Source organism: Barbus barbus (genome assembly GCF_936440315.1).
Source record: "Barbus barbus genome assembly, chromosome: 37".
NCBI classification, from domain to species: domain Eukaryota; kingdom Metazoa; phylum Chordata; class Actinopteri; order Cypriniformes; family Cyprinidae; genus Barbus; species Barbus barbus.
The window spans coordinates 13,686,244-13,712,075 of NC_136715.1; the positions used below are offsets into that span (position 1 = coordinate 13,686,244).

The 25,832-nt window shown below is 40.5% G+C and overlaps 1 protein-coding gene across 1 annotated transcript; it reads left to right on the plus strand.

Moving 5' to 3' along the window:
- Positions 1 to 9,696: 9,696 nt before the first annotated feature.
- LOC306856589 (epiphycan-like) lies at positions 9,697 to 20,608 on the plus strand. The gene is made up of 8 exons (XM_079395951.1): positions 9,697 to 9,807; positions 10,687 to 10,848; positions 11,665 to 11,830; positions 11,945 to 12,103; positions 12,298 to 12,500; positions 13,777 to 13,872; positions 13,954 to 15,061; positions 19,516 to 20,608. Exons 2-7 carry the CDS (start codon positions 10,687 to 10,689, stop codon positions 14,122 to 14,124), a joined length of 957 nt encoding a protein of 318 aa, XP_079252077.1. The 5' UTR covers positions 9,697 to 9,807; the 3' UTR covers positions 14,125 to 15,061; positions 19,516 to 20,608.
- Positions 20,609 to 25,832: the final 5,224 nt, after the last annotated feature.

Genomic DNA, 25,832 nt, shown 5'->3' on the forward strand with positions numbered 1-25,832 from the left:
CAAACTGTACTCTTTTTGCAGAGCCAAGCAACCATTTCAGGTTTTTGATGATGCAGAAGACACTGGCTCTTAAAACAAAGGAGATAGTGCAGCAAAGCAAAACACGTTGGGCATGCAAATACAGATGTGTTTATGCGGTCAAATCACAATATGCTGCCATCATTCGCTGTTTGAAAGAGATGGAAGAAGAGGGAGAAAAGTGGTCTGTGGAGGCAAGTGGATTGTATCACCACATGACAAGTCTTCGCTTCATTCCTTCCATAATTATTCTTGAGGAAGTTCTCAGAGTTGTACATGTAATGCACAAAAGACTGCAAGGTGCAAGTACAGCCATGGCTGATGCAGCCTCAGCAGTAAAGAGCCTGAGAACACATCTCCAGCATTGCAGAGAGGGGAGTTCATGGGAAGCAATGTGGATGCAGGTGAAAAGGTTTTGTGAGGATTTTTCTGGTGCAGAGAGTTCCCCTCAAACTGGAGGAAAACGAAAAAGAACCTCACAAACACCTGCTGGGCTTTCGCAGTACTTGGTACCAACCACACTTGGCCAGCGTGATGAAAATGAGACGCACTGGGAATCAGAATCACAGACGTTTAAATGTCAGTTATATCTTCCCGTTTTAGACACTATGCTGGCTGAATTGGACAGGCGATTCTCAACTGATGCAATGGCCCTGAGCGTGGCCTGTGATGCCGTGTTCAGCTGTGACAAAAACGGCATCGGTCCTTTACTAAGCACCTATGCAAGCTTTAAGATCCACCCTCAGCTTGTGACAGCTGAAATGGACCTTAAGTGTGCGATCCTTTCGCCGATCACCCTTGAAAAACTTACAAATGAAGTGCGGAGGGATCAGTATCCAAACTTTTACCTACTCCTTCAGCTCGCTCTCACACTGCCCGTTAGCTCTGCTGCATCAGAAAGAAGTTTCTCAGTGATGAGAAGAATCAGAAACTGGCTCCGATCTGCGATTTTTGTCTCAGGACAGATTTTCCGATCTTTCCATACTGCACATAGAAAACTATTTGACTGCAAATTTATCAAGAGAGATGATCGTGGACATCTACGCAAATCGGAAAAAGAGGCGGATTCTTCTACATTAGCTAAGATATAAGCTTTTATTCCACTCTTTGTATAGCCAACCAGTCGTTGTTGTAAATGTATTTTAAATGAAGAAAATATATAGGCTATAAATAATTGAAAATGTAGAAAATATGGTATATACGGTGTAAAAAAAAAAAAAAAAAAAAAAAAATGTGAAACTCCGCCTATGCCCTTGGACTCATTGTCTTGCTTTCATCCATCTGCCTGTTTAATAAACCTGCTGTTGTTTGCACTTGCCTCTGTTCTCTGCTGTGTATTTGCTGACATATGCTCTTCTCTAATGCTGGGTACACACCACAAGATAATCGGGCCAATTTCTGCCCTTCCGACAATCCTAGGTAATGTCCCGATTATCTTGGTGGATCTAAAGATGATCTTATCAGATTTTCCTGAGGTGTGTTAAGTGTGACTGAATCTGCTCGGTAAGAACGTCGGAGGTGCCCCGATGGCGAATCATCAATATTCAACTCAGAAATCCTGATGTGTGGGGTGAACCCCATGGACAAACGCACATTCAATCTGCAGATCATCACGTGAAACGATATCCAATCAGATAGCGAGCTGACAGATGACGGAAGCATAACAAACAGTCATTTCACAGCACAAAAGGATTTGGACAGTATCGCAATTTCTTCCTGCCATTACCATAGATTGGGACTTTAAAGCCTTAAATCTATTCTTTTGTGAGAAAATGTGAGAGACCACAAACATAAGGACAACAAAATCCTAGATTTAACAGTTTTGCTCCAATAGTGTGTGGTGTGCTGCGATGTGACAAGGACGGCACACACCACACTATTGGAGCAAAACGATTAAATCTAGGATTTTGTTATGTTTGTGGTCTCTCACATTTTTGAAGAGCTTATAAGATTTTAAAAAATCTTTTAGTGTGTACCCAGCATAAAGCTGTTTCACCCACCTAGCAAACTAACACACTATGGACACTGAATGACTTTTCCAGAGGTACATTTGTTCATAAGTTTACATACCCCTTGCAGTATATATATATATTTGCTAATAATTGTAAAAAAAAAAAAAAACGGCGTGTCATAAAATAGCAAGTTATTTTTGATTTAGAGCCGTTCTGAATAAGTTGTTTCACATAACAGATGTTTACATACAGCCCACAAGACTGTATAATAATAACTGAATTCACACAAATAAACCAGTTCAAAAGTTTACATACCCCTGAATCGTCAATCTATTATGTGTTGTTACCTGGATGATCAACAACTTTTTTTGCTTTGCGATAATTGTTCATGAGTCCCTTTTTTGTCCTGAGCAGTTAAACTACCCACTTCAGAAGTTCTTCAGAAATATTTTCCAGATCCTGCACATTATTCAGGTTTCTAGCATATTCTGCATATTTCCGTTTCCAGCAGTGACTGTAGGATTTTGAAATCTTCTAGTCACATTTTCGACAAAGAGCTTAAAGTCATTTGGAAATGATTAAGTAACCAAGACTGTCCTTGCGAAACTGATTATACACTAACTGCAGTGCATCTGTAGGGGTGAATAGAATATCATTGAAGTTTTAGGTTTCAGATGATCCCAGTCTCCTTCCCACTGTGCGAGGATGAAACTGAAACAAAATCGTCTGAGAATGATCTTTTTTATAATGTCCCTCTGTGTGAGAAAACGAGAACGGAATTTAGAATTGATTTACCTGAACATAGGGAGATAAATAGGATACTTTTCAAGCAGTTCATTATTTTCCGCTAAGAGAACTGAGATTTATGGATGAGACTGGAAAGAAAGACATAAAACATCCCCATATGTTTTGGGATAACTGTAGCCCTTCAGATATCCTTCAAGATCAGACCCACCTGGTTTTGATGACATGATGCAGGTGTGCATTAATTTTTTCAATAATTCAATGTCCCACAGCCAATTATCCTGCACATGCCACATGTATTGTACATGTGTTTCACAAGATATTTTGTATAACTACTTCCCCACATCGCCATGCTTTGCTTAAGAACAACAATTTTTATGGCTTCACAATTCAGTGCCTAAAAATGATAAATAAATATAAAATAATGTAAGAATGCTGTCTTTTTAATTAAACTACAAATCACATATGGAGTCTTTGAGCAATTGAAATGTTTATGAGCAATGCTATCAATATGAATGAATTTGCTAGACAATTATTATTATTTTTTTCCTTTTCATTTTTAATAAATTAGAATATAGGCAGTTATGTGGGACCCACATAAAATGATTAGATATAAGGTTTATATTGTGCCCCCATATGTCTCACTCTTTTATGAGTAGCATTACATAATGCTAAATAGATTGCAATATATTTTTAAATATATTTTAAACATTGAGGCATGAAGCTCACTGAAATAATAATAATAATAATAATAACATTAAAACTACATAAATACAAACTCAAAAATTGTAAAAATACTAATTAGTATGCAGTTCACATAATAATTTTCCCAAGAACATGTGAATACCATTTAAGTGCTCAAAAACCACCAAAAAACCTTGGTTACACAATGGATAACAATATGCGTTTATGATGTGGTTGTACATTCGCTGGGGAAAATGTTTGGATCAGTTCCAAGCATAATAACAGCTTGACCATTCCACAGACTCTCAGCAATAATATCAAACACTGAGCTGACAGAACCATTAACTCTGCAGGGAGCTGAGTCGCTGCAGCCATTAGCGCTGTTTACACACTGAAAGATGCGACCGCATACATCCGCTACTGCTGATTCATCAATGATAATGTAAATAAAGCTTAAAACCGATCATCAGCTGAAAAACAATCGACTAGTGGGGCACCAACCTAGCTTACATGCTTAGCACAGTGCTAAATGATGAGCTTGCCTGCCTTGCATATTTCATGCTAGCAGAGTTTAGGCTGTTACAATATTTTCATAATTTGATGAGAAAAAAAGATTAAAAGTCATGATCAGTCAGAACCAATGCAAACTCTTCGAGTCTAAAACGGATGAGATTCTGCAAAAGGATATTGCATGACACCTGTCCCTAATTTGGAAGAACATGCGGTCAGCAAATGTTAAGCTTCAATATCCTTGGAACAGATGTCAAGCAGAATCACAAATTTATGTAACGATATTGTAGTATAAACAGACCACAGCAAATGCAGCCAATATTTGTTTAATTGGCGAAAACGTGAAACTGTTTAATTTATTCCTGTGTACTAATGAATTCTTAATTACGCTGGGTTATTTATAACTTAACATCTATAGACATCTGTGGTACACCGCATTGCTGTGGAGTACCACAATCACTTCAACTCATTCCTCATTTTGTAAAAATGAATCAAAAACATGTTTACAGTATTCAAGTCCTCCGCCACATACAAATTGTGCCTTGCATGGGAAGAGAAAGGTTTAAGAATTTTTTATCACAAAATGTATAGATGATGAAAAAGCAACAATATCCATTTTCAAGAAGTGTTTGATAAGCCGAGGTAAATGTATCCTCATTGTCTCAGGGGCGGTGTGTTTTGGAGGGAGTTCAACAATAGCACAGTAGTCAGCAGGTTTGCTGTGGCTCTCAGCAGTGTTTCATGAGAAAACCTCAAATAATCTCTCACTCACACACACACACACACACACACGTACGTATGTACGTTACAGATTCACAGTATTAGTGAAGACATAGCTCAATGCTTCATACAGAGGGGATGATATCTGGAAAATCCCAAACCTGAACCTCCTCTAAACCAAACCTTACCAGTATATTAAAAGGAGACAATATTGATGATTTTATTTATTTTTATAATTTCAAATGGTGAGAAGCACTTGAAATGTGCTGTTATAGTTTACTAAAATTAATCTTTTAAAAGTAATTTTGGTTAATTTAAATCTAAAATAAAATATAAATTGTAGATGAAATACAAATAATTGAAATTTTGCCTTGATAGCTAAATGAAATAAGTGCTAAAATTACATAAACTAAAACTGAAATAAAAACAAAATAATAATAAACTAAAACTGACAAAAGGAACTAAAAAATAACAATTACTGAAACTACTAAATATGAGAACGTAAAAATTTTAATAAATCAAAGCATAATATAAAAGTATAAAAATTACACTGTTGAAATGTCATCACAAGTTGGTTCCATATGTTTGTGAGAACAAATGTGAATAAATATGAGGACGTCTATGAGGATTCAAAAAGTTGTCATCTTGCCACCTGCAACCAATCAAATTCTTCTGTCGAGAAATAAACAAATCTTGTGACTGCAAAACAGATGAAAGTCAGAGAGGGGTGGAACAGTATCATCACGGCCTGCATCTGGATGAACTGTCTCTGGGCATTTCTTCTGGATTGTTCTACAAATTTTCTTTGTGGATTTTGAGGTTTTATTTTTATTTAGCTGTTTATAAGTCCCAGCAGGGTGAGTTTAAAGGGAAAGACAACAACACAAAACAAGATCAGTTATTAGTGTATTTAGTATTTTCTACACTTGATGAGGAGGATCAACTAATCTTTTTCCACCCAGTAATGTTTATGGCAAAGCTGAAGATATAAAGAGCTCAACTTACCAACAGTTAAAAATGATCGTATCAAGTTCTTCATTACATATGCTTCAGCATTAGTATATGATTATTCATGTACCCTTATTGTAAAGTGTTACAGAAATTCTGGACCAAGGTCAAGGCCACAAAAAAAAAAAATCACCAAATAAACCATTCTTGTACAGTAAGCTATACTAGTATGAAAATCAAGTGAATTGTTAACATTGTCATGCTGGCTAAAGAACAACACACAATGCTGTGCGCTCATATAAATAAACACACAGGTCTGTGAAGAAAAATGTGTAAGTAGATACTGCACTGTGTTTGCAAAAGCCCTTAACGTGGTGTCTGTATTGGTTCATTTTAAGGCTGTTGTAGTTAGAAAAGGTTAGGGAGTTTTCATGCTTTTTCTCTAAACCTGTGTTATGGATGCACAGACATTCAGCCCGAGTTTGAGAGTAGTTTGATTTTGTCATCATTATCTGCTACATAAAAACATTAATGAAGAATTGAGCAATAAATCATCCTCTCAAAAACTGTTTTTTTTAGTAAGCCTACCAGTGAACTGCACATTGTTTCCTAGAAGTTGTTACCAATAGAAGTTTAAAAAAGTTAGAGTTATGAATCATAGTCATCCCTACTAGTATATGGTATTGTTTAGGATTTTTTTTTGGTAGTCAATGAACAATTTAAAGACACATTTTTTACCAGTTGTAATGAGTGTGGAGTATTTAGGGGCCAAGCCCGAAGGGCTGTAGCCCCTATTGTTTCTGTATGATTTATTATTTTCGTCCAGTGGGAGTCTGTGGCAGCTCTATGAAGGGAACATAGGAAAATTATGAACTTTGGCACACTTGTAGTGATGGCCATGAATAGTGATCTGATCAACTTTGGGGTCTCTAGGACAAACTCTTTAGCGCCACCACCAGTTCAAAAATTCAACATTGAAATGGTAATAAGTCCTGAACCCCTTGTTCTAGAAAAATGAAACTTAGTACACCTGATTACTCTCTTCATGCTGATCACATATAATACCATACATTAATACTCCACCCATTACAGTAGCGGCCATTTTGAAAAGTACAGTATTCTGTCTTTTCGCCACTACTCCTAAAATTGATTAAATTCTTCCCAAAATTGGCTCAGATGATCTTTGGACTGAGCCGCACAGAAATGACTGAAAATATTTTTTTTATTCATCATTGTTCAAAAGTTATGATGTTGTGAACTTAACGAGGTTGACCCAAAATTGGTTCAGAGGCTGTATCTCGGCTAAACTTTGATCAATCGAAACGAAATTTGGTACACTTCTTTAACACCATGATCTGAGGGTCTATGCTAAAGTTTGGAACAGCGCCACCTATGGGTCGCGAGATACCTTTGTTTCACTTATAACTTTTGAGCAGTCTGTCAGAAAATTACAATCTTTGTGTCTATGGATTCCTTGGGTCATGCCGAATCAGAGGATGTAATTTTTTCCAGGATTGGCTGAACCATGTGTCCGCCATTTTGAAATTTGTCATAAATTGCTATTTTTGAACCATTTGACATATCTGCACAAAAATCGGTAGGGATCATGAACACGATGTCCTGGAGGTACCCCGGGAGAATGAAGACAGCGCCACCTAGTGTTCCAGAGATATAACGATTATTGCAAAAACACTTATAATTTTTGAAAATATTGTACAAAATGTGTCATTTTTATGTCGTTTCATTCCCTGGGTTATACTGATTCTGACGATGTCTCATTTGTCATTTTCCATTAATGTACCTGTCAGCCATATTGAATTAAATGAAAAACTGTTTTATTGCTACTCCTTCCTCAAAATCTGTCCAATTCTTCCCAAAATTGGCTCACATGATCTTTGGACCGAGACGCATAGAAATGACTGAACAGAATTTTTTGAACTACTGGTGAAAAAAAGTTATGATGCTGTGACATTAACAAGGTCGACACAAAAATTATTCAGAGGCTGTATCTCGGCCAAACTTTGATCAGTTGACACAAAACTTGGTATGCTTCATCAACACCATGAACTGAGGATATATGCCAAAGTTTGGAACAGCGCACCTATGGGTCGTGAGATACCCAAAAATGTCTGTATCAAATTAAATCCATTATTTATTCCCCCTGTGTCATTCCAAACTATTATTTGTATGGAACACAAAAGAAAATACTTGAAAGAATGTTTTAATTGCCAGCTGTCCAAAACAACATATGGACTTTCATTCTAGGAAGGAAAAAAAAGTATGTCATACAGGTTTGGAACAACATGACGGTAACATGTAAACTTTATTTTTTTTAATTTTTTTTTATCTCTTCGAGTCACTATCTTGCAGTGATTAGCTCCAATCCTAATTATACACTAAACACTAAAATGGTCCTTACAGCAGCTGAATGCTTCTTTAAAAAGTCAAGGCCAGTTTTACAACAGTGGCCACATTGTCCTCATTCTTAGAAAGAATCCTACTGCGCTTTCTGTAATTTTATACATCCTCCATGGCTTGACTAATGTTAATCAGGTGGCTGAAAGAAACTATTTCCTGAAATGCTGTACAATGTGACAAACAGCTTAGCACTCTTGGTCCCCCAGCAGGTGGATATATCAAAACAACATCTGTCATTACAGATGAAATCAGTTGGTTTAACACTGTAATAAAACAAATAAAAACATATTAATAATATAAATAATTATTAGTGTTTTTGAAGATATACTAATTTATAAAAGGCTTTACAGCTCTCCTGTTTCATGGTTTCCACAAAAATATCAAGCAGTACAAGTGTTTTAAACATTTATAATAATGATAAAAGTTTCTTTAGCAACAAACCAACTTCTTAGAATGTTTTCTGAAGGATAATGTGATGCTGCAGACAGGAGTAATGGCAGCTGAAAATCCAGCTTTTCCATCACAGGAATAAATTACGTTAAAATATATTAAAACAGAAAATAGTTATTTTAAATAACAATAATATAACAATATAAAAAAAATGATTGTATATTGGATCAAGCCTTGTTAAACAAAAGACATTTCTTTTTTAAAAACATTAAATAAAAATAAATACTTGTACTCCTGGGAAATGTTTTCTCCTCTGTTGTTAATCAGTGCTTCCCCCTGAGCCCCTTCATCTGTACAAAGTATTTAGCAAAGGAATGTCTGATATCTGAAATACAGTTCTAATTGAGAAGTGACGCAAGATCTCTTGGAAAAAAAAAGGAATGAAGCAGGAGTGTCTGTTTGCGTCTCGTCAGGCAGACGCCAGTAAAAAAAATCAGATGTCAAAGGTCGTCCACTAGGTTTGCTATTGGACATCAGTCCGAGTCAAATCACAAACATCTGACCCCACTGACCTGCTTAATACAGCATGAAATACCATTAAGTTCATTAGTTTAAATCAGACTTTAAAGGGTATTCAGTCAAATCGAGTCAAACAATTATGACACAGATTTTCTTCGCAGTTCTCACTCTTATATGTCCAGCGCTCTCTCCACCCTCAATACCACGACTGAGGTGCCCTTGAGCAAGACACCGAACCCCCAACTGCTCCCCGGGCGCCGCAGCATAAATGGCTGCCCACTGCTCCGGGTGTGTGTTCACGGTGTGTGTGTGTTCACTGCTGTGTGTGTGCACGTTGGATGGGTTAAATGCAGAGCACGAATTCCAAGTATGGGTCACCATACTTGGCAGTATGTCACTTCACTTCACTTCACTTCACTTCACTTCACTATATTAAGAGGTCTAAAAAGTGTAGGATTAAATAGACTGGAAACCACAAGGGTGAACTGACCGCTCCCAAAACAATTCAAGACGCTTCCAGGAATCAGAAATATTCTTCTGGAACACCAAAACATTATAAAACATAGTGCCAAAAACAAGAATCCTTGCATCTCCCTAGGACATATGTCTGAAAACCACATGATGATAACAACCTGCTGGTAGGAAGCAGTAAATTACCAAACCAGACTGAGTCTAAGACCACACCATTGACAGGGGTGTAGAATTAGTGACAGCTGAGCAAACTGACCTGGCCATCCCCCAGCTGAGCTCCCACCTCTACCCCCTCACCTAACCTGCTTGTGTCTTCAATCCTGGGTCAGTTATTCATTGCTTAATCCTCAGAAGAACACAGGGCCAGCTTCCATGCCACTGTTCCCCTAAGATCTGCTCTTGGGCCTTGGCTATTCACAGACAAACATCAAAGGTAGGTTTCTTTTTCCCCTTCCTGCTGCGTGAAGACTTCTTGGTAATTGGTATTTTTCTTAATATTTTAAAACAGAGTTACGTGAGTATTTGAATAGGCCCAGGAGAGCTCTGAATACTTATGTGTCAGGCTGGAGCTGTTAGGAGTTTATGGGAAGGTGAGGTTGGTGTCGTCCCCTGATTACACAGCATTGATGACCATGTAGATGTGCATTATAGACTCCATATGTGTTGATTCAATATGGAGGAAGACTTGGATTTATTATGTTATATTTGGTAGGTTACTTAGGTCTTTTTTGCAAAGCGACTCCAGAGGATTCATTGATAAAGATATATGTGCAGAAAATCCATACTTTAGCTTGCACACCCTTGTCAGTGACTAAAGCAAACAGCCTTCTTTACAAAACTCTTCTGGTTGGGCCACGTTCCATACCCAAATACAACTGTCTGATAGAGTAATGTTGCAAACCACATAACCACTTTGTTTTCAAATACGTGGTGGGTCTAAAGTGTATGAACTTGCACACTGTCATTATGTGCGATGTTTCTGGCTATTATGGATTTACGTGTCTAAGCAGCCAGAAAGAATGACCTTCAAGGTTGAACAAACACTGGTGTGACAGGCATATAGGGCTGTAGACAAAGAGCTCATGCGGACAGTCATAAAATCCCTGGGAGAAAAAAAGAGGACATTGCCAGAACCACAAAACGAGAGCTCACTTTTCAGATAATAAGAAAGTTAGAGTATAAAATGCCAAAATGTGGATTAACTTGACACTCAGTGATGTTGAATCCATAAGAAGTCTCAAATGGAGGCGCAAATCCACAGTGACAAAGGACTAAGTACATCTACACAGATCATTCACTTTGTCTACTATAGATGGCACTATACCTTGTTTGGACCCTGATGGGCTCCAGTCTAAGTGCCCCTCCAGTTACTTTGGGCCCTGCAGCATATGACCTGGAGAATTATGATGACTCAAACACATGGGATCTAAACCCGTATGGACTGACCTATGATTATGATGACCTGGATGAGGAGGTGAGGGGAGGTTTCAAGAGTTTGTCAATTCTGTCATCATTTACTCTTCATGTTGTTCCAAACCTGTATGACTTCCACTGAGCACAAAAGGAGAAATTTAGGATGTTAGGTGGAACATCAAACTATATTTTACTATATAATCAGAGTGAAGGGGGATAAGTGCTATTTCTCCCCCAAATCTCTCTTAGACACACACAACACCATAAAGTAACACTTTAGAATACTGTTCCGTCATTAATGAATAACTACAAATGGCTAATGCACTATTAACATTGTGATAACTACTATTACCTAACAAGAGACTCTGATGAACGATTTAATAAGTAATTGCGCTCAGTTGAAACTGATAGTTCACTATTAGCTATAACTACTATTTTTTTATACATATCCTGGAGAACTACTGTATGCAGGTTCATAATAACTGTGAATTATGCATAATGAATAATTAATTCTAAAATGAACACACTAGTAACCCTTTAGTAATGACTCAAGTATTACCAAATCCTTCTAAAGGAACGTGCAGCAGAAGAAGGCTGGGAGCCAACATTTGAATCCAATGACTTTAGTTGTAAGGACAAAAGGCATTTGGTTGTATGGAGTAAAGGCATTTTTCAAAAAAAAAAAAATATCACCTTGTGTGTTCCACAGAAGAAAGAAAGTCATACACGTTTGGAATGTCATTAGGTTTAGTAAACAATTTGTAGCTTTTTGGGTGAACTATCCCTTTAAGAAAGAGTCACTATGAACATGTTTATGTATGTTGTTATGTTCTGTGAATTCATTTTGTCTGACCTCTCTTTCTTCTCACTGACTGAGGTTGGGACGCTGGCTCCTCCTCCAGCAGTCACTCAGCCACCTGCTATAGTTCTTCCAGAGGACTATGTGGAGGAAGTGACACTGCCGCCCCGTCCGACAAAGTCACCTGTCCCTTCCACTCTAGACTTCCATGGTCCGGGCCTGTTTGGGCCTGACACAGGCTTAGGTAGATGGATAATTGGTTTGAAAGGGATAAAAATGTTGTGTTTTCTATTGTGAATCTTCGCCCTCTAGTGGTGTAAACCGTCATCGCATGTTCCTCTCCCCCTCTCTACTGCAGGCATGCCCTCCTGCCTGCTGTGTGTGTGTATCAGTGGCAGTGTGTACTGTGATGACTCAGATCTGACTCAGATTCCCCCTCTCCCTAAAGAAACCACACACTTCTACGCTCGCTTCAACAAGATCACGGAGGTCAGGGCCACAGACTTCATCAATCTCAGTAAGACTCGAAGAGACTTCTTTCTTGCAAATACAAATGTGTTTTTTCAAACACATGCTGTATTATGCAGTTTACATCAGGAATAAAATGCATAGATAGTTAGCTAATGAAGAATCCTGATTTAAGACTTTGTATTGTATTATGAATACAACTGAATTACAGTTTAAGAAAACTGCACTTAATGCTGTTCTCAGATCAGCTAAAAAGGATCGACCTGAGTGGAAACCAGATAAGTAAAGTGAACGAGGATGCTTTTCGTTCAGTGCTTCAGCTTCAGGATCTCATATTGGCTGATAACAACATCCAGGCCCTTCCAGAACTCCCAGCTACCCTCAAACACATTGACGTTCGCAATAACCAGCTGAGGAGTTCAGGCATGCATGCAGAGGCCTTTATGGTATGTACACAACCATTCAAAAGTTTGGGGTTGGTAAGAATTTTTTAGAAAACATTCTAATATGCTGATTTGGTGCTCAAGAAACATTTCTTATTATTATCAATGTTGAAAATTTTGAAATAATTTTTGTAGAAATTGTGATTTTTTTTGTGGATTATTTGAGGGATAGAACGCTTGAGCATTTATTTAAAACATAAATTATAAATGTCTTATAAATTACAAATTATAAATGTTCTGTCACTTTTGATCAATTTAATGCATCCTTGCTGAATGAAAGTAAAAAATAAATGAATAAATAAAAAATAAAAACCTACTGACCCCAAACTTTTGAATGGTAATTTTCATTCTAAAACAAACAAACAAACAAACAAAACAAAACAAAAATAAAACAAACAAACAAACAAAAGGGTTTCAATAACTCTTTTCAAACTTGTTTTCCAGTAAAAATATCTAAAAAACCTTAAAATAAGATGAATTTACTCCAGAGGCAACACTGAATATTAGAATATATTAGATATCCACCTTTTTCTTCAACGTGGAAGTAAGCCTATGGGTGAGAGACTTCCAGTTCATTAGCCGAGAAGAATAACAATGTGCAGTAAATGGTCAAACTGTTTGCACTACAAACCATGTGTGTTCATAATTAAGATAATACATTAAAATAATATACACATTCTCAATATCAAGCAGCAAAACAAACTGTTTTGTACAGCTAAAAATAGCTGGACGTGGATGAGACCGGAAGCTAGACCTATAGAATTTACAAATGGCCGCGCCCATTTTTACGGGATGAAAAAGGTGGATAAGAATGTATCTTTTATACACTCTCTAAAAAAAGCTATCACTTTTTACAACTATTATAAAGGAACACCTTTGTACCTTATGTATCTCTAAAAAAGGGTCTATTAGTTCCTTAAAAGTACATAAAGTGTATATATTAGTACCTTTTGAAAGGGTACCGCCCTATTGACAGCTTGTGTACCTTTTTGTTGTGAGAGTGTATGAGCCAATTTTGTCTGTAATGGCATTTTTTTTCTTCTCCCCAGGTTTACACTTCGAACGAGTGAAAAAAACTAACAAAAAAAACCTGCCAATGTAGTGAAACATAATTAGCTTATATTGAAGATACATTCTCTTAAAACAAACCATGACATTATGCCTTTTTTATTTCATTTTTTATCCTCACCAAATAATTACGTTTCCACTGACAAATTACAAACAAAACATGGAGCTTGATAATCTTATCTTGTTTGTGTTCATTTCCTCTCTTGAGTAGAAGATGAAGGAACTTCAGTTCCTGTACCTATCAAACAACAAGTTAGACTACATTCCCGTACCCTTCCCTGAGAGCCTACGAGTGCTCCACCTGCAGGTAAAAAACATGTCCTGCTACTCTCACTGTTCTAACAAATAATTACCTCAGATTTAATGCTGCTTCTCTCTCTTCCTCCAGAACAACAATATACAGAGCATAGGCCAAGATACTTTCTGCAACACCCACGACATAAACTACATACGGAAAGCCCTGGAGGATATCAGGCTTGACGGAAACCCTGTGGACATCAATCTTTACGCCCATGCTTATGTCTGCTTACCACGACTACCTATAGGGACTCCAGCCTAGGATAGCGTCCCCCTATTTTCCGCAATTGTGTGTGTATTTTCTGAACTTCAAAACTCCTCTGTGACCACAGCAAAATAATTTGGAGCAAAAAGATCAAATACTTTAAAATGTCACCATATCAATATCTAGGCAATCAATATCTAACTTTTAAATTCCAAGTTAGTTCTTATTTAGCCAGTCACGCTAGGTAGGCATTTAGTGACTTTGCACTCATTACAGTCCAAGTAGCCTACAAAATGGCTCTGTTTCAAAATCCAGTGAGCTACCATAGGCATAATCCTAAATGAAAAGGCAAAATAAGTGAACAATTTGAAACCGTCATAGGCAGCAACAACAGAAGACGCAACTCACAGTTGATTTTAACAGTGTTTAGCATGTTGCTATGCTAATAAATTTACAAAATATCTTCATGGAATATGATCTTTACTTAATATCCTAATGATTTTTGGCATAAAAAAAATCTATAATTTTGACCCATACAATGTATTTTTGACTATTGCTACAAATATACCCCAGCGACTTAAGACGTTAAGAAGTTTTGTGGTCCAGGGTCACAATTCACTGGAGTTTCCAGCTAAAATGAATGCCAGAGGCACAAAAACTCCAACAGCATTTATTCCCTTGTACACAAATTATGATTAAGGTGCAGATTACCAATTAATAGAGACTGTTTGCACAGTTCTATGACCACAAAATGCTTTTGCCATAGCACTTGGTTTATAAACTAATGCATTTTGACATTTGCATTACATAACCAGCTCCATATGTATGATATTTCTGATATAGTAAACTTACTCAGTAGCTCATCTGGTACAGCACTGCACTTGTGATGTGGAGTACTTGGTTTTCAAATGCAGTAGAGCATTAACCTTTTAGCGCTGCTCGCCAGTACAATATATACTACAATATATACAACAACCAACATTTTCAAATTCACGTTCTTCAGAGTCAAATAAAACGTCTCGGGTTACGTATGTAACCCTGGTTCCCTGAAGGGAACGAGACGCTGAAAAAAAGCGCTAGGGGAACGCCTCCAGTGTGACCGGGCTCTGAACCAGAGTGTAATGTGTCCAATGGATGGGCGAGACGTCATAAGTGGGTGACGTCACCGACCGGGAAGCATAAAAGCACGTACGGTGGAGCCGGCGTTTGCTTCTAGGAATGAAGCAACTGCTCGCAGGGATACAGGAAGTATGGCCTCGAGACGCAGCATCTGGTTCCCTTCATACGTAACCCAAGACGTTCCCTTCCAGGAACTCGAGCTGCGTCGAAAGCGCTAGGGGAACGAGATGCCCACGCCACCAGACTTCCAAGTACCTGCCCTGTGTGTATCACTTGGAGCACAGCGAGGGCGAAAGAACAGAAGAGCCCGGAGTGGCCCTAAGATCAATGTCATAGAACCGAACAAAGGTGAGGGGCGTGGACCAACCCGCAGCATTGCAGAAATCCTGCATCGAAACCCCTGCCAGAAAGGCCTTGGAGGCCGCCATACTCCTGGTGGAATGGGTTTTAACCCCCATAGGTGAGGGAAGACCCGTGGATTCATAAGCAGAGAAATAGTATCCACAATCCACCGACTAAGGGTCTGCTTATAAGCAGGCAGACCCTGCTTGGCACATACAATTAAGCTTCTGGTCGGGCTCCCCACAGGGAGGAGGACTAAAGGCCTGCAGCACGACAGGCCGTGGTATAGAAGAGGGGACCTAGGAAATAACCCGCTTGAGGGTAAAAAACGCTTTGGCCAGACCAGGGGCAAAGAAGAGATAAGAAGGGGCCATGAAGGGTCTGCAAATCCCCACTCTCTTAAGAGAAGATATCGCCAAAAGGAAGTCTCAAAGTGAGAATGCGATCAAAAATCTCTTCAATAGGATCGAATGGAGGTTACAGAGAGCTTCTAAAACCACAGCCAGGTCCCCGTAGGGACACGTCGTACAGGAGGCCTCAGCCTCAGCGCACCGTGGAGGAAACATGTAACCAGGGGGTGTCGACCCACTGTAAGGCCACCGAGAAGGGAATGGTAGGCCGATTAAGCTGCCACGTAAACCTTCAGGGTGGAGTGAGTTACCCCTGCGGAGAAACGGGCCTGCAGGACCTCCAGCACTGTACCAAACGGGCAGTTAACTAGGTCAAAGTGGCGGTCTCCGCACCAAGAAGTGAAAAATTTTCACTTCAGGGCATACAGTTTCCTTGTAGAGGGAGTTCTGGATCGGAAGATGGTCTCAGCAACCTCGGTTGAGAGACCGGAAGCTATGAGCTGTGCCCCCTCAGAGGCCACAGCCACAGCTTCCACAACTCCGGGCGGGGGTGAAGGATAGTGCCCCCCACCTGTGAGAGGAGATCTCTCCTGACAGGAATCTCCCACGGAGAGCCGTGGAGGAGAGAAATCAGGTCCGAGAACCATACTCAAAGTTAACCTGGGACCACACGAGGATCTGGTGCGCCAGCTTTATAAGGGGCGCGATGCAGACCTCCCTGGTGGTTGATGTAAGAGACCACCGCTGTGCTGTCGGTGCGCACCAACAAATGGTGATCTCTTAGGTCTGGGAGAAAGTGCTTGAGTGCACAAAACACAGCCAACATCTCCAAACAATTGATATGCCAAGTGAGAGGGCGACCGCGGGCAGGGTGGCCACTCATAACCGCTCCCCAACCGGTGAGGGATGCGTCCGTCGCTAGCATTACGCGACGACAAGAAGCTCCCAGCACCGGGCCCTGAGAACCAAGCTTGGCTCCACATGTCTAAGGCACGTAGGCATCGCCGCGTGACCTTGATCATGCAAAGTGGATTTCCCCTCGGGGAGAACCCCTTGGTCTTGAGCCACCACTGTAGGGGTCTCATGTACAGCAGGCCAAAAGTTATCACGTTGGACGCAGCTGCCATGAGCTCCAGCAGTTCTGAAACTGCTTGACAGTGAGTGGCTGGCCCTATTTCACTCTCTTGACTGAGGTGAGGATCGACTCGATCCGAGCAGGAGACAAACGTGCCTGCATCGTGGTTGAATCCCACACCACGCCTAGATAAGTGGTTCTCTATACTGGAGAAAGCACACTTTTTTGGCGTTCAGTCTCAACCCCTTCATGTGCGCGAGAACGACATCTCGATGCCGAATCACCACCTGCTCTGATTGAGCTAGAATCAACCAATCGTTGATGTAAAAGTGCGGGCTGAGAGTGCAAGGCCAATGGGAAGAACCCGATATTGGTAAGCTTTGCCCCCAAAAGCAAACCTCAGGGACTTCCCGTGAGAGGGAAGGATGGAGACGTGAAATATGCGTCCTTAGATCCATCGTGACAAACCAGTCCTCGGACTTGGCCTGAGACACAACTGATGAGTGTAAGCACCCTGAACTTCAGTCACATGACTGAGCGGTTCAACTGACGCAGATCTACCATCCTTCTTTGGAACAATGAAATGTACTGGCTGTAGAACCCGGACTCTCTTCCGTGAGGAGGGACCACCTCGATGGCCTCCTTCCTCAAGAGAGTGTCTACTTCTTGTTCCATGATCAGAGCCTGCTGGGGGCCCACGCACGTGGGAATCACCCCGTTGAAAGGCGGTGGCGGAGCGCTGAACTGAATACAAAGAAGGCCTTTCTCTACAGTACGCAGGACCCAATGAGATCCATTTGGCAGTAGTTTCCACGCTGCCTAAATGGTCTACTAAGGGAACCAGTCTCTCGAGACTGGCCTCTGATGTACCCAGAGCTGCTGGCTCGGTGCCCTGAAGCGGAGGACCGGCAGGAGACGGCCGAACCAGGAGCTCTAGAGACCCCCGCAGGGGTGGTGAGCTTCTCAGCTCCGCTACACTTCGGGCGGAAGAAACTGACAACATCGCTCGCTGGAGCCAGCTGCGCCCTGGAACACTGGCAGGGTTGGCAGACTGATCTCCCGAGGGCACTGGGGGGATACAGACACCATATAATGAGGTGTAACCCGCTCTGCCCCAGAAGGATCTGCCCTCGTAAGCCCTGGGCCACGCCCGTAGGGCTTCTTGGCTGAGGACACCTTAGACTTAAGAGCGGTCTGCAGATCCGGCTTAGCCTTAGAGGTCCCCGACCCAGAACTCTTGCCACCACGGCCCCACCTCAGTGGGGTGCGAGTAGCCACGCTCTGTTTTGTGACTCTCTGAAGAGGGGCTGGCACGCGGCGAGGGCTGCTCCCGCCCAGCAGCCCCCTGAGCTAGAGATAGGCGAGGGAGAAACCGCTGAAACGCCTCCACTTGTCTACGAGCCTCCTGGTACCTGTTGACGACGTAATTGATGGCGTCGCCCAACAGGCCAGAAGGTGCAAGCGGGGCGTCCATGAGGATCACCCTATCTTCTCCATGTCAGATCGGGTCAACCACAGACAGCGTTTCTAGGGAGCTCAGAGATCAGCTTATATTTCAATCAAATTGAGCCCCTATCCCTCATCCAGCTCTCTAAGCAGGTACGTCAGCTTGGTGCACATGTAACACTGCCATGGTGTGCAGACACGCACCAGCCTGACCTGCAGCCACGAGCCTTCAGAGACAACGCCACGCAAGGGAACAGATAGCTTGCGAGCGTCTGTTCCACTCGGGCATCGCTTCTGATATGAATGAGAAATGCACGCGTCTCGGCAACGCACGCTGCAACATCGAGCTCTCACTCAAAGGGGGAAGAACCGCACACGCAGGCTTCCCTGAGCGAGAGCGCTAGATCTGGGGAATACAGGAGGAGATAGGGCGAACACGTCTCCAACCCGTTCGCCAGATCATGTTGTGATCCCCGCAGTCTCACTCGCCGCCGTGCCTCAGCAGCGGCGGGAATGCAAGATGTACAGCGGGGAGAAGCACAATCAGCCCCTTTTTTTTTTTGAGCTGACTGCGCACCGTTTTCATTCATAATATGCTTGTGCAAACATTGTTTCATAGACGTGTTCACCTCCTCGGAGGAAGACAGGTCTTAGGGAAGGGAAGAAGATAGGGGCTCGCCCGTCTTCATTCCATACTAGTGATAGCTCACTTCAGAGAGCAAGCACAAAACTGGCAGTCAGCTCCCTCGAGAGCTGAATCTGCATGCTCTGCTCTCAAGCAGACCACACACAGACTGCGTGTATCCCCAGCAGTTATATAACGTGTGTAGGGAGGAACACACAGCCCATAATGCGATCTGCTATCGCCCAAGTGCTTGCACATATTGCTGGAGCCAAATTCAATTGATTGTGCTTGAACAAACAACACTAAATAAGACTCACAACACAAATCGACAGACACACAGACGGAGTAGCGGTTGCTGAATTGAAAAAAGCAAACGCCGGCTCCACCGCACGTGCTTTTATGCTTCCCGGTCGGTGACGTCACCCACCTATGACGTCTCGCCCATCCATTGGACAGATTACACTCTGGTTCAGAGTGCAGTCACGCTGGAGGCGTTCCCCTAGCGCTTTCGACACAGCTCGAGTTCCTGGAAGGGAACTGAACACACTTTTAGCACCACTCACTGGACATTTCACTTGAAAATTGTTGTGAAATGTGCAACAGGCAATATAATATTATTTTGCGGAAATGTCACCACATGTACATTTTTGTAACATTCTCTTTATTGAATGAATTTTAAGTATTTTTATAAATGACAATATTTTGATTCAACCACCATTTGGGGGGCTTTTTTTTCTCTAAAGGCATAGCAATATATTCTGGGATTTCCTTCTGCATGAAGGATATATGTAATGTTGCCTTACAGTTACAGTCATAAGAAAGCAGCATAATCCTATAGCTACCTTTTGGAACACACTTCATGTTGTGAGCATGCCTATGATCCCTTAAAATGTCACTAGGTTTTGGAACAGAGACATTGATTAGTCATGACAAAGGAAGCCAGAGCATCAGTATAGTGTACAACTACAGCTGATTTTCAATTTTCACCACAATGTGGCACCATTCTCCAGTACTTTCCATCTGCTGTAACAAATTTCTGCATTTCTATAGACACTCTGCTCCATCTGTCAGGTGTTTTTGTCATTTAATCTCAGACTCATGCTAATGGTCATTGAGAATGCACTGTTCTTTATTAATCATGCTGCACGTTTGTTTGATTTGCTCTCTCTCGGTTTCTCATTCAACAGTTTTCAGGAAGCATACAGTGACAAATCAGCTGCATCTATTTTTAAATCAATTTGTTCATGTAACACTGCAGGTGGTTTCTGAGGTTACTTAGCAACAGTCAAATATTTATAGTTTGACATTTACCCATGAGCACAATGTAAAGATACTAGATTATTTGCACTGGATTTTAAGCAGCTGTAAAGATATAACAAATGTAATCCCATGAGAATGAACAGGTTTTCACACACCAAAATGTGTGAGCTCATTCTTTCAGCTTTGAAGCTATGCCATAAGAGCGATGTCCATTCGGACAAAGTGCCGCACAGGTCTGCAAACATCCTACACAGATTCATTTAATGCCACATTTTGAATGAAGCCCAGATATCTGTCCAAACATTAAATTAAACACAACAGCAGAAAATTACAGTTTGGCTCTCTTTCATGGAACTGAGATCAACAGCAATAGTTCTCAAATGGTTTGTTTCTTTATGACAAAGAGGCAAACTGGCACAATAACAACATTTTTATCACATAAAATTAAACAAAACTGTCCTTAAAATCAAACAGTAATTTAGGGAATATTCCAGGTTCAACTCTAGTTAAGCTCCATTTGCAGCATTTGTACAATAATATTGATTACCACAAAAAAACCCCCAAAAAAACCTTGTCCCGCATTTAAAAATAAACAGATACATAAATATCTACTCTTACAATGTATTTACAAAATGGGGCCAAACCAAGGTGTAAACTGCATGTATTTACATGATTTTAGTGTAAAAAAAACCACACTTTCTCTTTTCACACTTTTTACAAACTTACTGGCATGACAGTGTGACTCCTAAAATCCTAAAACATCCATAAATTTGGGGAGAACAGCTCAAATATCACTAAAGCTTTAGAAGATAAATTATTGTAAGGGATTTTATAAAATTCTAAGCTTCACATTTTTGCTCCAAATATTACCCAATTTCATTTTAAATGTCTCTTTGTAATCTTGATTTTGAGTAGAAATGATCAACATCAACATTTTGCCACAAATGTTGTAGATTGAGTTTAACATGAATTGAACCCAAAATTTCCTTTAAAATTACCATGAATAGGCCCAACATGGAATATGTTAAATAGTAAAAAAAAAAATATATTTTTAAACATGGAATAACATGAGGGTGTGTAAATAGTTACAGAATTCACTTGTCATTTTATTCATGGTTTGAGGATGAAAGCATGTTATGCAACCTGTTCATGTTGGCATCTGTATAATTTGGGTAGCTTCGACAAAGTGAGAGATAAATTTGTGCCAAAATACAGATTTGTGGACTTTGACATAAAAAACAAAAAATATGGAAACTGTTTCCATTGCATTCAGATCCCCTGCTATTCATAACTCCATCAGAACAAGCCCACGACCCATTTTGTTGCCCACTAGTTGAAAGCCACTGCTCTGCAGTCCATCAATGAGCGGAAGCGATAGAGAGGGACGCTAAGCGCTGCTAATCTCCCTGTACGGACATGCTTTATGATCGGTACAATTTCTCCTCCTCCTCCTCTCATTTTTTTTTGGGGGGGGTGGGGGGGGGGGCTCCATTCTCCTCACCCGAATGATCCTCCCACTGTTATTTGCCTTGATAAGGGCTTATATCATCCCTCCTCTCCTCTGTCGCATATCTCTTTTTTAACCTCTTTCAGGCAGCCATTGCCAGTGACTCACTTGATGAATAAAGACGAGAGAAAACTCGACCCCTTTCCCTGTGGCTGCAGGAGTGTTTACGGTGAGGGAGGGAAGGTGTGTTTGAAGCCCGAACACTATCAGCGACTAATTGGTACATGAAAAGCAGGAGTGTCTGAGATGAGAAAACAAAGAAATAAAGCGCTTTTGTAAACAATGATTTTGCGTTGCTGCTCCTGCTGCGACAAGGGCTAAGCGTGCACCTGCTTTAATGTCATGGATTCTACATTGCCGTCTTTCTGTTTCTCTCGTGCTCTGCGCTGGGTCCATGAAGGTGACCTTGCATTCTGCCTGAGCTCATCCATTGATCTCATCACTGAAAGGACCGGCGGGCTTCCCTCCCACATGATTCAAGGGTGGGAGGGGCCACAGATAGGTGCATATGCTGTGGGGGTGTATTTCAGCAGTCTGTATGTGTGTGTTTGTGTAGGTAGTAGGTGAGGAGAGGGGCTAAGGCAAGAGGAATGTTTAAAACACGCATCCATCCTCCTTTCAGCCGCCCAGAGCCATTGAATATTTGAGTCGAGCCCCCGCCTGAACAAGACACACACAAACACACAAATGCTCCCTCCAGCCTCCCACATGAAGACAAACTTACTCATTGCTGTGATATCTGAATCTCTGAGGGAAGTAGTTTGCATTCTATTAAGCAGGGTCCCTCCCTGCAGTAAATGTAAGGAGAGTGGGGTAAGTGCCACCAGGGTTGCCAGGTTTTCACAACAAAACCGCCCAATTACTACTCAAGAGTAGCCCAGAAGTGTTTCCCCAGTAAAGATTGTGCTCCAAGGGGGCTTTCTGGGGGGGTAAAGTAATTTTTTTTTGGCGGGATTTCCAGCTGGTAAAATTGTCTTTCCAGCAGCTAAATATCACAGTATTGGGGTCGCTTTAGTCTCGTGTGGCCAGACCTTCAGACTGACGGCTGAAGGTCTGGAATATATGGCCGTTTTCATTGGCCAAGGCCCGCCAATGAGGCCGTTTGACCGACATGTCAAACAACCAATCATAGTTTGTTTCGTTTAGCATCACGTTTCGGGCCATGGAAATGTCGCCACAATAACAGAGGTGTGAAACTCTCGGACCTATTTTAAAGATTCTATGCCGAAAACTTTAAATATTTCACATACTTTTGAAAATCCAGCATTGAGTTGACCCTGATAAGTGTTCGTCGTCACATTTGTAAACACGACGGCTTTCTTCTTTCATGAGGGAGTTTGGCGCCACGGAATCTTTGTTTCCCGGTGGACCGAAAATAAACGTAACACTCGCATCTCCCGGAAATCCTGTATAATTCAACCAGTCAGATGACGACTTTGACATTCCTGAAGTGTTTCCAAAAAAGTGTGCCATATGCATCAGACGTTTAGCCAACGTTCCGTGGGCTTGACGTCTGAGGCTGAGACTAGGGTCGCTTCAACCCGTGGACATGAAAAACAACCCGCAGCAACAGTGTTAAAGTAGCCCAATTCCACGGGAAAACTGCAGACTTGGCATCACTGTGTGCCACTTATTTTTTTAAATGATACACAGATAAAACTAATACACCAGTTATATTTCTGGATGTTTATTTAACATTAATTTGCTTCACATTGTAGGTTTAATATTCGATATACTTGAATAAAGTAAATAAATTTTTATTTCATTTATCAAAAAAGTTATTTTATTTTTGTTTAAAAAATGGCACATCTTACCCCAAAGCACAGCTATCATTTTGGTAGAAGTTTTTCATAATTGCTGACTTACACTAAGCCAAATAACAAAAAAAAAAATTGTTATATACTTTTTTAATACGTTTTTTATAACATGTATAATATATTTTTTAGACCTGAAAAAAATTGCTTTTACATAAAATACACTTTACATGCCAAGTAGACCATTTTTGAAATTCAAAAATGTAAATGTTTGGTATAAATGGCCGAATTAATCCCCATGTAACTTTTTAAATTTTAATTAAGAGTATGATCATAAATGTGTGGGTAAACAGTTACTAATTTAAATGGATAATTAACAGTTTTTGTAATCTTAATTAGGCTATCTGATTCACATTATTTGCATTTTCATAAACCAAAAGATTAATATTCAGTATTCTTGAATATAGTGGATATTGTTACATGTCGGGTTTTCTGTTTTCCCCTTTGACCTAGTTCAGTTTGATTAGTCATTGTGTTCACCTGTCCGCCCCAATTATCTGCCCCTTTATAAGTTCCTGTGTTTGTTAGTCTGACCGTCGGTTATTGGTTCATTTATAGATGTGTGTGCACCACTTCTGAATGATTAAATCAAAGATGCACATGCCAGCCCTCAAACTCAAATTCAAAATGTCTGAATAATAGACAGCTGGGTCCTAATCAGCGTAAAGACAAAAGAGAGGAGAAGCCATTGAAACTTCAAAGCATTGTTTCTACTGCAGAGTAGAGTGACGTTTGAGCTGTAGCAGGATGGAGGGAGGAGGAGGGAAACGAAACAGATGAAAACTAAAAGTATAAGAAATATTAACGGGAAAGAAAGCAAGTAAGAGCAAACAGAGAGAAATAGCTGTACGGCAGGCGGGATCACTGGAGCACTGGAGTGGGCATGCAATCAATAACTGAATGTTCGAAAGAAAGAAAGAAAGAAAGAAAGAAAGAAAGAAAGAAAGAAAGAGAAAAAGAACAGTGAATAAAAGCACACATAGCAGTAGGTCACTTTAATGTGGCACAGAGATGGAGAAGGAAATTAATTCTGAGGCCATTTTCTTTACACCACTCTGTGTTTTATGAGAACACTTCGATAAATGAAAACACTCATCATTTGTACCAGTGTCACTGTATATCCATTATGAATCTGAATCTGAGCCAAAATGGGTAAACATCTGATTCTGGTCGCATAAATTAAAAATTGTGTAATGCCTCTTCACTCAGCATGCCCCTGAAAATAAAATGCTGCCCAATACACAAACAGTGTAAAATTTCACTGACAAAAAGGGGTCAAGTCTGGGACGACAAATACAAACCGAATTTGTGTGGAGACAGCTGTCTCAAAAGTATGGAAACTTACGAACGACCACTGGATCCTGCAACTCACTCTTCCTTTTGTGGTAGAGGTATGCAGTGAGCAGAAGCCAACCTTTGAAATGATACTCACTCCCCCAGAGAGTAACAGGATGGGAAGAGTAGAGAAATTAAGGGGGATAGAGTGAACCAGATCCAAAATCATGCTGCCCCTTCACCCCTTCATAGCCAAGTATGGCAACTAGCCATTCTCCTCCTTCTCTGAGGAGACATCTGTTTTCAAAGCCACTGATTGTTGTATAAAGTAAGCATGTTGCCTGGCCATTTAAGGGAAGGTTTGACCAAGCATATAGCCACAAGAAGAGCTGCTTACTATTCCTACTTTACTTTAAAGCATCTTTAAAGTGAAATGCATGAACAAGAATATTCCAATATTAATCAGATATTAGTCATATTCCAATTATGCAAAAGTGTTAAACTGATTCCTATAGCTGGACCAGCCCTGTAAATTTGAATAATGTTAAACCAGGTGGTAGGCTATACCATTCCGTATACCGTTGTACCATATACCATTCTAAATAGCTATAGTCAAATTATATTTTGATTTTCAATTAATAGAATTTTCTACTCATTTTTTTATACTTATTCACCAGGGGGCAGAATACATGAGTAGATTGTATAAAAAAGGGTTACATATTATTTTCAGAAGGCATTCAATAAATCTTGAACATTGATTTCATGCAACCAGAAACACAATATATCATATTGTATTTTCACATAAACCAAAAATCTGCCCAGGTGATCCGTCTATGCATGCAATCAATATATCTTTGAATGTTTTATGTACTGTGGTCCAATCATCATCAGACGCATGATGACAGGAAGGTTTACAGCAAGCTGTTTGTCTGCCTCCTCCCACCACCTCTCC

What these genes read in the sequence shown, in the direction of transcription:
- LOC306856589 (XM_079395951.1), top strand. Translation starts at nt 10,687, where the DNA reads ATGGCACTATACCTTGTTTGGACCCTGATGGGCTCCAGTCTAAGTGCC. An exon ending in TGCATGCAGAGGCCTTTATG is followed by an intron (nt 12,501 to 13,776) that starts GTATGTACACAA and finishes TCTCTTGAGTAG; the next exon opens with AAGATGAAGGAACTTCAGTT. An exon ending in TACGAGTGCTCCACCTGCAG is followed by an intron (nt 13,873 to 13,953) that starts GTAAAAAACATG and finishes CTCTTCCTCCAG; the next exon opens with AACAACAATATACAGAGCAT.